This window comes from Microtus ochrogaster, unplaced genomic scaffold, assembly GCF_000317375.1.
Source record: "Microtus ochrogaster isolate Prairie Vole_2 unplaced genomic scaffold, MicOch1.0 UNK91, whole genome shotgun sequence".
Lineage (NCBI taxonomy): Eukaryota > Metazoa > Chordata > Mammalia > Rodentia > Cricetidae > Microtus > Microtus ochrogaster.
In genome coordinates, this window is record NW_004949189.1 from 291122 (window position 1) to 306174 (window position 15053).

Sequence of the window (15053 nt, forward strand, 5' to 3'; positions counted from 1 at the left end):
TGCGCCTGCGGGGTCGCACGCGCCTGGCCCGCCCCGCAGCCGCCCCTGCCCGCCCCGGTCCCGCCAGAATTACCGTCTGCGGGAAGGAGGGGCGCGAAGGATGTCTGCAGCTCTTGGCGCTCTCCGCCTGTGGGCCTCTGCTGGAGTTGAGAAATGGTGCTCCCGCGCTCCGCTGCTTCACGTTAGGCCCTGCGAGGGTAATAGACCCGCGCCGGGAAATAAGAATAAAACCGGTGGGATGCCTCAGACCTGGTTCCCATGTCGGCAGCATACCCTGGGCACGTGTTCAGGAAAGGGCCGTGGAAGTTGCAGGGCTTCATCAAAGATGGGGCAGTTTTCCTGTTTAATAATCGCTCATAATTAAGAACTTTTTTTTGTTGTTAGTAACTTGTTAACTTAACAAATGTTTTATTGATTGCACATTGTGATGCTGTCTGAACTGTCTAACATAGGTCTGGGCTCTGAGACCTTTTGAGTGAGGGAAAATACAACCGATAAAAAGGAACCCGAAAATGCCCTGATAAAATATCAACTCTGGTTTTAGTGTTGTCTACTATCTTCCTGATTGATCTCTACAGTCTAATCTTACGCCCATAATTCCAGGATTTTGGAGGCTGAAGTAGGAAAATCACCAGTTTCAGGCCAGCCTGTGCTTAGCAGTCAACTAGTCGCCAAGTAAATAAAATTTATCATCTACTGAAGTTGGTTGTTACCTGCCTCTTATCTGAAAAAAATGTCTGTCTATCTTTTAAGCAACATGCATTGCATACTGAAAGTAAAACATTCTCTGTCTCATTACTAAAAGCCATACTAAAAAAAAAAATATCTCTTCTGCAAAATTATATTTGAACAAAAAGTTTCTTTTGGTACTGAAGATTAATCCTACCACTTCGCACTTTATAGCGAGCACCATTCAGCTATCTTCCCTACCCCTGATCTCTGATATTTTCTAATGGTCGTTGCGTCCTGGTATGCTACGCGGATAATCAGAAGCCCTTGTTTCCACCATCAACCCTGAGATAATACACTTTTTTAAGTTTGTTTTTTATGCATATGGGTGTTTTGCCTTCCTGCATGCTTGTGCACCCCGTGCATGCATTGCCTGAAAAAGTCACAAGAGGGCATCGATGCCCTGGAACTGAAGTTACAGAAGGTTCTTTGCTATTGTGTGGGTCCATGTGAACTCTGGTCCGTTGGAAGAGCAACCAGTGCTCTTAACCACTGAGCGCCTCCCCAGCCCCCGGGCCCGGGCGGGGGTGGAGGGGGATACACTATTGGTGGTTTCTGTAGTCTTAGAGTTCATTAAGGTATTTCATTTTAAGTCTGTTATAAATAGCATGTTTCTTAATTATACTTTTCGTAACATGTCCTAACTCAAGTACAGCATCTCATATTTTTTAATTGAAATGCCTAACACATTAAGCCTTCATCTGAAAGTCATCACAAGCTTGGAGCATAAGTCTTTAAGTGGTGAGTTATGTACATACGGTTTATGCACAAATACCTGCTACAATGTCAGTGATGTGAATATGGCATTTGTCCAGAGAATAATCTTCTGAACTGATGTTCAGAGTATATATGTTTCTTTTTTTCTCTCAGATACTTTCAGTCCGAAGTAAGTTAAATCTACAATTGAACTCATGGATATAGAAGGCTGATTCTGAGATAAAAAAAAAAAAAAAATCAGTTCTGCCAAAGATTATAGTTGAATGGCAGAGAATGCTTGCCTAATGTGTGGGGTCCTAAGTTGGACCCTCAACACCATGTTGTTTTTTTAATTAAACAAACAGGAGACCTTACTACTCTTTTATTATTTTTAAAAAAAAGTGTACAGGTATGGGTGCCACTGCTTACATGTAGTTAGAGGTCAGAGGATAACTCTGTAGAATTGTTTCTCTTTATCCACCTTTATTTGGGTTCTGGGAATCCAACTCAATTTGGTAGGCTTGCACAGCAAGCATCTTTATCTACTGAGCAATCTTACCAGCCCATTTCTCATAATTCTTAAGACATTTGAATCTAGTCCAGTCTTACTTTTTCTATTTTCAATATTAGAGCTGCTAAGAATAAAATATATTTGCAGTACCTGTCTTGTTTTTGCTTTAGGAAGTATCAGGTGGTAATTATAGGTCATGAATTGGGCTACAGGTTTGTCCTGTGGCTTTTCTGTTTATTGGGTACCTACTCAAAGATTTTTAAGCCTATTCTTTGTGATTGTTTTTAATCATTAACATGATCTATACTACTTATGGGGTAGAGTGGAACAAAAATCCTTCCTGGATTTGTAGCTGTTTTGAGGAATAAGGGTTACTGTTCAAGCACCTACTAATAATTTGAGAATTATCAGAACATCCTATGAATGAACTTTAGCTCCACCCACCAGCATTTTTTTCTCGAAGAATTACATAAAGTTCCAGAATTGTAGCTGTTTTGTTCATGTATGTAGTCACTTGCCAGCCGTCATGCTGAGGTAATGGGTAGCTGTGACCCCGAAAGAAAGAAAGTCTACTACAGAGGGGATGTCTCGCCGGAGTATCAGATCGTCTGTGCTGCGTTCTGGCTTTTGCTGTCTTTTTCTGGATTTCCTCTGAGTAATCAGCTATTTTCATGGTTAGAGAAGATTTTTTTGCAGGGGAGTGGGATGTAGATAGTTTTTGTATTACTTTCAGCAAAGCACTGAAAAAAATCTCCATTTTTTCCATATTTGTTTTCTGTTAGGGTCTGTGGCCTGGCAGGATAAGAAAACAATAAATCAGCCTGGAGGTGATGGCACAAATTAATCCCGGCACTCGGGAGGCAGAGACAAGTGGATCTCTGAGTTCAAGGACAGCCTGCTCTACAGAATGAGTTTCAGGACAGCCAGGGCTGCACAGAGAAACCCTGTCTCAGATCCATGTACTTCACCCTTCAGGGTTCTGGGAATCATAGAATGTCACAGTGCTCGGCTACTGCTACTCCTTTGTTAGTTTTTGTTCTGTCGTGATGTTTGTGTTTGTGGGTGTTTTGCATACATGTATGTCTGTCTGGATGTGCCCACAGTATGCGTGCAGTCCCCATGGTGGCCAGAAAGAGACGTCAGATGTCCTGGAACTAGAGTTGCAAACAGTTGTAAGCTACCATGTGGGTTCTAGGAACCAAACCTGGGTCCACTGCAAAAGCAGCAAGTGTTCTTTTGGGCAGGAGGGGTAAATAAAACCTATGATTTTGTTGTCTTCATAACAAGATCAGCTTAGAAGTAGATCTTGGCCCTTTTGTCTCCTCGCAGTTCAGAGTGCTTCCATCTGTCACTAGCCAACATTCCCTTCCATCTATCACTAGCCAACATTCCCTTCCATCTGTCAGTAGCCAACATTCCCTTCCATCTGTCAGTAGCCAACATTCCCTTCCATCTACAGCTGGGCTCAGGACTCTCAAATCTCAGCACAATCTTCTTTGTAGTTTTGGCTTTTTTTGTGGAAAATAAGCTTAGTCTGCCCACCATGGCCACTCCATTCCCTGTCATCAGGCCACTTTCTCTGGGCATAAGGAGAACCCTTGCCTTCTTCTACTGTATCACTTTGTGGGGCTGGTACTTGCTACATTTCTTACAGAAAGTCTAGCAGATCTTAGGGGTGTTCATCCTGTTTTTGTGAGTGCTTTTGGCACAGAAAGTGCAATAATCACCAAGCCATCTCTCCAGCCCCCAATTCCTGGTTTTGGTTTTTGTTTTGAGAACATTTTATCCTAACATTTTTAAAGATGGGTAAATAGAATATAAATTTATCAAGTCTTTTCATATCTTTAAAATGTGTTATTTTTTGTGGTAGATAGCTTTCTACCACTCTTTTTAAAAAAAGCAATCTGAGGAAACGTAAAACGAGGAAAAGCTCATTGGGAGCTCCTGTTTTCAGAGGTTCTAATCTGTTGTTATTTGGTCCCTTTCCTTTTGGCATTGTGACAAAGTGTACAGCACAACCAAAGAGGCGTCTCATCTCACAGTCCTGAAAAAGAGGAGGGATCAAGGTTACAACATCTCCTTCAAGGGCAACCCTTACCTAACTTCCACTAGATCTACCTCGCAGAGTGTCGTGGGAAGGAAATCAAGCCTTTGGCATGGAAATTTTGGGGTGCAATTCATGATTCAAACTTTAGCGTTTATCTTTCTTTTGGATTATTTTTTTTTTTAAGATTTTATGAGTATATGTGTCTGTCGTGTGTATTATGAGTATATGTGTATTATGAGTGTATGTGTCTGCCGTGTGTATTATGTACCACTTGTATGCCTGGTACCCACAGAAGACAGGAGAGGGGGTCAGATCTGAAAGTGGAGTACAAATGGTTGTGAGCCACCAGATAGCTCCTGGGAATTGAACTGTGTTCTCTGGAAGAGCTGCCATTGCTCTTATTTGTTGAGCAGTCTCTCCAACCCACTTTGGGTTAATTAAAGAATTCAGTGGGCCATAGAATGGCTCACTGGGTTAAAGCATTCACTGAATAAGACTGACAACATGAATTTGATCCTCAGATCTTACCGTGGAAGGAGAAGGAACTCTGAAAAGATGTTCTCTGATCTCTACATGGCACACATTCCCCCATGCACGATGTAATTACGGGACCAGTGAGACAGCTTAATGAGGTACTAACTGTACAAGCCTGACCCCGAGCTCAGTCCCCAGAAGCCACACAAGTGGAGAAGCAACTCCATGAATTGTTTTCTGACATCCACATGTGCACTGTGGCACGTGTACCATACATATCCACAGAAAATATAGAATTAAAATTTCAAGCCGGGCGGTGGTGGCGCACGCCTTTAATCCCAGCACTCGGGAGGCAGAGGCAGGCGGATCTCTGTGAGTTCTAGGCCAGCCTGGTCTACAGAGCTAGTTCCAGGACAGGCTCCAAAGCCACAGAGAAACCCTGTCTCGAAAAACCAAAAATAAAAAATAAAAATAAAAAATAAAAATAAAATTTCAATAGAGACTTTGCCTTGGGGCACAACTATGGTTTACTCAAAGCTATCCTAGATTGGCCATACTTGGGCACTTTGCCACGGTTGAGCTGGTCCACCAATCCCAGCTGAGAGCCCTACAGCTAGTCAGGGCCTGAAGAAAATGATCCAAAGTGCTCAAATTGCCAGTTTCAAAAAACTCATTGTTGAGGAAGCTGTGCAAAATGTTTGTTGACCACTGAAGTGGGGGTGTAGTGATTTTATGTTGGAAAGCATGACATTGTTGGTAAGGGTGTTTGGTTTATTATTTAAATATATTAGACAGTAAGCAGATCTGTCCATAGAAAAGTAATTTAAAAGGTGGATTGCATTTAATCTCAGCATTAAGTAGTGGCAGATACAGGTAGATCTCAATGAGTTGCAGGCCAGCAAGGACTGCATAGTGATCTTTCCTTTTTGTTTTGTTTTGTTTCCTTAAAGGTTGAAAATAATTTTCTACTCAGAATTTTGTCGCTCTTCAGGCTTTCAGTATTACTTTTGGAGAAAACCTGGTATTCCTTTTGAAATTTCATAATAGTGTGTGTTAGAATAGGTCCCCTTTCCTTTACATTGATTTATGGACCCTTTTAACGTCAAATCCATGTCCTGTGATGCTGATACTTGAGTTCCCTCTGCAGTTACTGCTTTATTGCTTGACATCCCTACCCAGTAATTTTATACCATTTGGGTTAAAACTGGCATTTTTTTTTTAATTTTACTTTTTATCTCTCTTATTTGTCGTCTTTCAGTGAGTTGCTCTGACTTATGCTGTTGATCTCTAGCAACTCAGTCCTTATTCGTAGTTCATGTGTTTGCTACATGCCACTACACGCCGCTGTACTCAGACCGCAGTGCAGAGTGCAGAGTGGAGCTTACAGTCCGCCACTCAGTCCTAGAGTCGAATTCACGGTTTTACAGTTTGTGGTGACGGGTGGAACACCCGCTGTGTGGAGGCTGTAGCCCTGCCCTTACTCCCAGTGTTCGGAGTGGGTGGGTCTCTGAGTTCAAGGCCAACCTCACCTACAGATAGGGAAACCCTGTGTCTCAAAAGAAGTTGAGGACTCTTGATAGTGATGTTACTGGTTGTATATTTAGTGCACTATATTTTTAGCATTGTTTTGGTGTCTCAGGGTCGGGGCAGGGACTCCTGGAACTCTTAACCATCCTCCTGCCTCTGTCTCCCATAGTGCTGGGGTTATATAGGCATGCACTTCCCTACCCAGAAAGTGTACTTATTTTTAAACACTCACTGAGGCCTGGAGAGACAGCTCAGTACTGACTGCTCTTCCATAGGACCCAGGTTAGATTCCCAGCACCCACATGAAAACTCTCAACCAACTGCAAGTCAAGTTCCAAGGGATAATCTCCCTGTCTCGGGGCGGGGGAAGATCTCGGAAGCACGGTGTCCCATACATACCTGTGATCACAGGTCTCGGTAAGTGGAAGCAGGATTAGGAGCTAAAAGTCATCCTTCGTTACATAGGAAAGTTTGAGGCCACCTGAGCTACATGAGATCCTGCCTAGAAGAGAAGAAAGGGGGGAAAGTCATTGTAAAACATTGTGTCTGTGTGCCTTTCTTTATGTGTGTGGGTGTTTCACCTCCATGTATATCTGTGCACCAAGTACATACTTGGTGCCTGAGGAGACCAGAAAAGAGCATTGGTTTCCCCAGAACTAGAGTTACAGACAGTTGTAAGTTGTGGATGCTGTGAATTGAACCTTGTCCTCTGGAAAAGCAAACACTACCCCTAATCATCTCTCCAGCATTGCCATGCTTCTTTTCGGTTTTTCGAGACAGGGTTTCTCAGGAGCCTTGGAGCCCGTCCTGGAACTCGCTCTGTATCTGCTTGCCTCTGCCTCTGCGTCCCAAGTGCTGGGATTAAAGGCATGCACCACCACTGCCTGGCCCGTAGCAAGAGTATGTTCGGTGTTTGCCTTGTGCTGTCTATGTATTGCCTAGCTTGGAGAGAGCATACTGTGCTGTTCATATAATAGTGATATCACCTAGTGCTTGTTTCTCATCAGTTGTACGCCTGCTTTATTTTTTTTTCTCTTATGGAGTCTTTAATGAAAGATTTTCAGCCCTGTCTTGGTTGCTTCCTATATGATGAATATGTCTATAGGCATACCTATATGATATCGCTCAAGTTTTGGCGATCTAAGAAACCAAAATGAAAGCCAAGTATGTTCGTGCAATCTATAATCCAGCACTTGGGAAGCTCAGAATGGAGGGTTACAAGCCATGTAGGCTACATAGTGGGACCTTGTTTTAAAGAAAAAAAAAAATAGTCTCTCCACATTAACAATAAGGCATTAAGGCACTGTATGAACAGGGCCTCTCATCTGGAAAGAGGGGATTGGCTATGTTTATTCCATAGAGAACCAGCAAATGTCAGTATCTGTTTTATTTTGCATTGTTTTGTTTTTCCTGGATTCAGGAAATATGTTCAAAGTTGAGCATTTTTTATTTTAGCTCATCTTGTTATTTGTTTACAAGTATTGTTATCTAGAATACAGAATTTAATTTCCTGATAAATTAGAACATGTCTTCTTGTTGTAGTATCTGAGTTGAGCATTTCCAAGCACACTTAATGCTTTACTAGGTGGTTTCTAATGAAAATTAAATTATTTTGCAGAGGGATTAGATCAGGACTCCTGAGAATTGGAGATGTGTGACCCCTATCAGCCCTGCTCTTATATACGGACCCCATCCCCCCTTCTCTGGTACTTAGTATTTCCTGGATCCCCCTTCTGTGGTACTTAGTATTTCCTGGATTTCTATGAGACCTCCTACCAATTTCTTCCCAGTGGAGGGCTTGTTTGTACAGGTGTAGTTAGTTGAGCTCTGTTTGCTCATTTGTTGTTGTTCTTTTGAAAAACTATTAAACTCTTTACATTATTTTTTAAATGATAGTGTGTACCAGTATAAGCGCAAAGTATGTCACATGTCAAAAATAAAAATAATGTAAGTGCCACTGTTTTAACAAATTGTAGTAAGTGTTAGGGACCAGCTCAAGCATATACATTCCTAATGTGACCAAGAGTAAAAGAAAACTGGAAACTGTCGCTTTTACTCTGAGTTTGACTATTTGAAGTCATACCATTTCCTTTTGAGCTGTATAGGTTTTCAGAACTAGATACACTGTATTTATTTTGTGCTGGTTATATATGATGACTAACATATATATGTGTGTATATATGTGTATATATATGTATATGATGACAGTAATGTTACCTTTCTGGTTTGCAATGAGAGTTTTAGTTAAGAGCCATTTTAGTCTTAAAGAGAGAAAATACTGATATAATGATTCCTGGGAGCTGTACATTATTACAATAACATTAACTCTTGTGATTCTCAGGACAACACTTCAGACGATAAAGACTAGAGTTCAGAAAGTTTAGGTTAAAATTAAGTAGGTTTAAAAGCCAACAGTAGTCTGATCTTAACGTTTGTCTAGTGCACACACTATTTCTCTAAATATAGACTATACAGCAGCAACAATACCCATTTCTTGGAGTTGCTGAAAGAAATTATTCAGGGTGCTGAGGTAGAAAGAGCATGAATTCAAGGCCATTTTTAGTTACATAGAGAAACCTTGTCTCAAAAGAAAATAAATTACTAGTACTAATATCCTATTTGATAAAGCTTGTCAGAGATTCTAAGACTTAATAAAACTTTTCCAATGAGTTTTTAATAAAACTTAGCATGTGTGGTTTTGTTAGATTTTAACATCAGGAAAATGCACGTTGAATCCCTGTTCCAGTTACGATGCTATTATCAAAAATCAGCATGCCAGCTACAATGGGAGGAAAGGGAAGCCTCAGATACTGTTGGTGGGAATGTAAATTAATGTGGCCACTATGCAGAATGATACCAAAGATCTGTCATGCGGTACTGTTAGCCTTCCTCTCTGTAGTTAGCAAAGTAAATTAAAGCTGTGTATCCAGGAGATACCTTGTTTGTTTGTTTGTTTGTTTGTTTGTTGTATTACTGTTCACAGCCCCAAAATATGCAGCTAACCTACTTGTCTGTCCAGGAATGAATGTGTAAGACAAATATGGCACATAAACACAGTGGACTGTCGCTCAAGCACAGAATGAGCCAGGTGTGGCAGTGCACACCCATAGTCACACTCGGTTCTAGGTAGGAAGGTGGGAAGTTCAAGTCTAGCTACACAGCGCGCAGTGTTTGTCTTTAGAAGATACCAGAGGCTCGAGTCGTGGCTCAGAGAGCTGGAGTTTGGTTTCCAGCACCCACATCAGGCAGCTTACAACTACCTAGCTAGCTCCAAGAGATCTAAATGTTATTTTAAAAGAAAATAATTAAATTCTACCACAGAATTGTTTGATTAAAGGTCCACCTGAATAATGAATAGTGCCAACTGGTTCAGAGGGGCAGAGGGTTGAGGACAGAGGGTTACATGGGTAACCTGTACCAAACACAGAAGAGATACGGTGGTATGTCAGTCAGAATACCTGTTTCTATTTTAGGAAGATATAAAAAAAGAAATATCAGAAGCCCTATGGGGAAGCCATAGTTGCCATTGTTTAGTTGCTGTGGAACATTCCAAGAGTGGTTAGCAGTCAGAAGACTCCTGCATCTCAGTGTCAAACTACAAAGCTGTACAGCACAGTGTGATTGATACTGGACAAGAGAGTCAGCACAGTTCAGCAAGGAAGTCTTTCCCACGCTGAACAAATACATATGTCCAGAGAGTTAGGTTGGACATCTCCAGCTATAATACATAAAGATTATTTCAGAGTAGGGGATGAAAGATGGCTCCATGGTTAAGAACTGGCTTCTCTTGCAGAAGACCTGGGTTCAGTTCCTAACACAATATAGCAGCTCACAAAAGCCTTCAACTTCAGTGCAGGGGATCTGATACCCTCTTTTCCTGCCTTCCATGGGCACTTGGTCACACCCGGTTTATGTACATAAATTCACTCACTCATAAACACACACTCAAAAACATTTCAGAGTAAATCACATCTAAATGTAAGACCAAAATTAAATGAGAAAACTTTAAATTTTTTATTTTTATGTGGGGGCAAGGGTGGTTGGTGTGCATGCTTGGAGGCCAGAGGACAATTTATGGGCATACACATTGTACACATGCATGCATGCAAACAATCTAAATATTTACAAAATACACATTATTAGCTACCAGGGAAAATCAAATCAACAGCACTAAGATACTAATTGGGCCACAGAGGAGGCTCAGTAAAGGTGCTCACCACCAAGCCTGACAGCCTGAGTTCTATCTCCAGGGCCCATGTACTAGAAGGAGAGAATTCTTATACAGTCTAGTAAAGAAAATAAAATAGTACAGTTACTGGAAAGCTGTCTGGTACCATATGCCCAAACAATTTCTCTCTTAAACACTTGCACAAGATAGCTTTATGCAAAGGAAACCTTGTCCACAAATGGTTGAGTAGCATTATTCATGTTCTAGCCCAAAACTAGAAACACGCCAGGATGACACTGCTGCACAAGCCTGGAGACCTGAGTTCAGTCCCAGGAGGCCACTCCTAAAGGTTGTGCCGGTTCCACATTCATTCCATGTTTACTCCAGCCCACACTTAAAACACACAAAACTACAAATTTTAAAGCAAAAAGTAGCCAAATGTTAAAGCAGCTGCTGATTGGATTAATAAACTGAAATATATCCACATAATGAAATGATTTGGCTATCAATTAAGTATTTTCTGTACAAGCATGAGACTTAGGTTCAAGTCTTAGCACCTAGGTAAAAGCCAGTGCATCAGCGTGTGTGTACCCAGTGCTGGGAGTGGAGAGTTAAACAGACCTCCATGGAGTTCATGGCCAGCTAGCCCGAGACCACCACTCAAAGAAGGTGGTTGCACACTTGTTGGACAGAAGTAGGATATCTGTAAGTTTGAGACCGATTCACTGGCTACATAGTGAGGCCATGTCTTAGTAAACTAAGGTTGCAAGCAGTTGAGGAAGACACCAACATCTTAACCTCTGGCTTCCACATGTGCCCATGCACACAGTGAAATATTAATAATGAAAGCATGTTAAGTGAAAGAAATCACACACAAACACTAGATCCTAACAGTAGTGCTGTATGGCATGTCCAGAGTACACAGATCATTAGAAACAGTGTTTCCAAAAGTTGGAGAGGAAGCAAAGAGAAGTGAAAGGTTTCTTTGGGAGGAGATGAAGGTGTTCTGAAGTTTGGTGATGGTGATGTTTCCGTATCTGAGTACATAGGAGGACACTGAACCGAAAATGGGTGGCTTTAGTTGTGTGTGAGTGTATCTCAAAGCTGAGTCTCTAAAAGAGGTGACTTGATGGTTGTTGTCAAGCAGGTGTGCACGTCAGGTTTCCTGCTATTAGGAACTTTGTACCTGAGGCAGATACTGGAATCTATATTTCTGTTACTAGTGTGTGAAAAGTAATACGGTTCTGGGATGTGCAATTTTTCTGCAGGCATGACCTGACTTCAAATCCTCAGCACCTACATAAGGTCACCAGAGACACACATGCCTTTAACTTCAGTGTTGGACCACAGATCTCGACTCCTAGCTAGCCTAGTCAAATGACAAATTTCTGGTGTAGTGAGAGACCCTGTTTCAAAGCGGAAAGACAGAGCAGTAAAAGCGTCCCATACCCTGCTTTGGCCTCCAGGAACACATACTTAAAGAAAGTAAGTAAATTATCCTCTCTTTTCAGAAAGGAGAAGACGAATATGCCAGTATTGATGCCATTGTTGTATCAGTGGGGGTGGATGAAGAAATTGTGTATGCCAAGTCAACTGCCTTACAGGTAAGAGGCTTACAGCATTCAATTCCTGGGTTTAGTGCGCAGCTCAGTAGTAAAAGATGTGCTTGATGTTTGGGAGGCTCTCGGTGGTCCTCACTTACAGGTTAGAGGAGGTATGGAATGTCTTCCTCGCCACATACATTTCCATTGTCTTTAGCACTGAGTAGAATCTAAGGAAAGAAGGTGTGTGTAGATGAACTGTATTTAATTATATGTAAGAGTGGGTTAAACAAAGTATTTTTCTTATATACAGTTTTCAGGAACTCAGGCTGTATCCAGCTTCCTACTATTCCACTTTGCTCTTGATATGAAGTAGCTGCTAGAACTTTGGTCATTCTTTACTCTAAGCAGAAATACAGAGAAAGGAAAACTAGCAACTTTCCTGTTTTAAAATGACTTACTTGACGTCTGACATAATAGATATAGTTATTTCTTATTGGCTGAGATATAATCCAGTAGCCAGCCGTACCATGGCAGAAAGGGTCAGGAATAGTTTGCTGTGAATGAAGACATGAATAGTTGTGGTCAGCTGTGGTCTCCAATGAGATGGAATGAAAGCGTGCTGTTGCTCACGCTGTGTGTTTCTGTTCTGAGCAGTCAGGTAGCTCCCATGGCATAGGATTTCTGGAACGTAGCTTTCCTGAGGCCTAGACACCCTTCATTGCCAGGGAAACATAAATGAAACACAAAATTGTCCAAATAATTTGATGTTTTTTACAGTAAACTTTTTTGTTTGGGTTTTTCATTTTTTGAGACAGGTTTTTTCTCTGTAGCCCTAGCTGTCCTGAAACTCACTTTGTAGACCAGGCTGGCCTCAAACTCACACAGATCTCCCTGCCTTTGCCTCCCGATGATTTTATGTTCTTAACTATGAAATATTTTGTGCATATAAGAGCAGATGGAATCCTATGTCTCACGGTGGTTCAGCACTTACTATTCAACTCTTGATCCAGATTCTTTTATTTGTATCTACATCAAAGCTACTCCATCCCAGATTTTAAAGTTAACCCAGATGTGTTCTATAATGCTTTTGTCATGGTTGTTTTTTTTTTTTTTCCATAGACATGGCTCTTTGGTTATGAGTTAACTGATACAATCATGGTCTTCTGTGATGACAAAATCATCTTCATGGCCAGCAAAAAAAAAGTGGAATTTTTGAAACAGATTGCCAATACTAAAGGCAATGAGAATGCTAATGGAGCCCCTGCCATAACACTGCTCGTCAGAGAGAAGGTCAGGACCAGTAAATGTTGTTTAAAATGTGGGATAGAATGTTAAGCATTGAGCACAAGTGCCTTGGGAACTTATAAAATGCACGAAAAGAAGGCCAGACACAGTGAGTGTTTAATCCCAGCACTTGGGACACAGAGATAAGCAGGTCTCTCAGAACAAACAAAAAGTAAGAAAGTTGTAGCTTTAATCACAGTGCTGAGTCTTCAGTTGGATGGGAAGAAAGGAGCTCTGGAGCTCTTAGCTTGGCAGCAGTGGAATGAGTTTGGTGAGTAGTACTAACTTGACCGCTTTCTGAGGATGCAATTTTTTTCCATTACAGTAACTAATTAGAGCTCTTAACCTAAAAGTCCTTAAAAAAAACTTAGATGTGCTCATTTCTCAGAATTTTCTGTATTTGAGTTTTCTGTCTTTGTATAAAGAAAAAGAATAGTCTTGTCAAAATACCCCCCAAAAATGTCTGTCAGTATTGGGCATGTGATAATCTGCTCCAAAGAAATGGGTGGGGCTCAGAAAACGCATCCTTTCCATGCGTTTACTCTCTGCTTGTTGCTAGGTAGAAAATAGAAGTCTAATTCTTCAATTAACATTTCCTTTCCTGTGGCATTGATAGAACGAAAGTAATAAGAGCAGCTTTGACAAAATGATTGAAGCCATTAAAGAAAGCAAGAATGGCAAGAAAATTGGAGTGTTCAGCAAAGACAAGTTCCCAGGAGAGTTCATGAAGAGCTGGAGTGACTGTCTCAACAAGGAGGGCTTTGACAAAGTAAGGTTCTCCAGAGACACAGGAGGCAGCGTGGGCTTCCCTCACAGCAGAGGGTTTTCATTTGGGAAAACCCATGTTCGTTCTTCACAGTTCTGATTTTCATGTCCTTTGGCTAAGTCATATTCCTGTTTAATTTTCCTTTAGAAGATAAGGCCACATTAGGTAACTCACATTAGATAGCTGAGAAGAATCTCTTATTCAAAAACTGTTTTGGATTCATCTTTCCCTGCCTTCCTGCCTTCTCCAACCTAGAAAGATAAATTTATGTGTTCAGTAGTACATTGGCTTAATGTCTCATAGAATGCACGTGTGTCCTAAGAGAGGCATTTTAAGTATTCATTCAGTTCCGGAAGAGACTGAGCGTTCTGAGGCATGCATTGCTGGCGGTTGTGTCTGGCAGTTAGAGATTCATCACTTCGCCTGCAGGTAGATATCAGTGCTGTTGTGGCGTACACCATTGCTGTGAAGGAGGATGGTGAGCTCAACCTGATGAAGAAAGCAGCCAGCATCACCTCTGAGGTCTTCAACAAATTCTTCAAGGAAAGAGTCATGGAAATAGTGGATGCAGATGAGGTAATGAAAGAGGGAGGCTGTGTTTAGTGTATTGATGAAGTAGTACCAAGTCTCTGCTCAGCTTGGACCACATTTTCAGGGTTTTTGTTTTTTGTTTTACTTCCTTTGAAATTGGTAACTGCTATCCCTCCTTCAAAATAAGTAAACACGAACTGTGGTTCATTGAAGCTGTTATTTTACTGAAGAATCCTGGAAAGCTATGAATGCCACGTAAGCTCCACATTTCTTTTGATATCAATATACCGTTTGGTGTGTGCACCACGCTGTTATCAACTAGTGCATGCCGTGCCTTCAAATGACACGTTCTACTTACACTTGTGTGCTGCCCTCCAGTGAGTGTTGCTGTATTTCTGCATATTCTAGAAAGTTCGGCATAGCAAATTGGCTGAGTCTGTGGAAAAGGCCATTGAAGAGAAAAAATACCTAGCTGGGGCTGACCCTTCTACTGTGGAAATGTGTTACCCTCCCATCATTCAGAGTGGTGGCAACTATAATCTCAAATTCAGTGTGGTGAGGTAAGTATGGAAACTTCATAATACAGTGGCCAGGGCATTTTAACCTGTTTTTTTTTCTTTTGACTTTTTCAAAAAGCAAGAGACAGAATAACTAATCTGCTTTACATATAATCATGTATATGTGTATTTCATTACATCTTACATTGGCAGCTGATAAATATTTTTGTCCAAATTCTTTTTTTTTTTTTTTTTTTTTTTTTTTTTTTTTTTTTTTTT

General features: G+C 41.1%; 1 protein-coding gene across 1 annotated transcript in view; it reads left to right on the forward strand.

Moving 5' to 3' along the window:
* Positions 1 to 15053, forward strand: part of Supt16h (SPT16 homolog, facilitates chromatin remodeling subunit) — a 34544-nt gene that overhangs the window by 395 nt on the left and 19096 nt on the right. The window contains exons 2-6 of the mRNA XM_005370966.2: positions 11664 to 11756; positions 12816 to 12986; positions 13597 to 13749; positions 14176 to 14322; positions 14686 to 14837. Of these exons, the coding sequence (XP_005371023.1) occupies positions 11664 to 11756; positions 12816 to 12986; positions 13597 to 13749; positions 14176 to 14322; positions 14686 to 14837 (716 nt within the window). The remainder of the gene's footprint in view (positions 1 to 11663; positions 11757 to 12815; positions 12987 to 13596; positions 13750 to 14175; positions 14323 to 14685; positions 14838 to 15053) is intronic.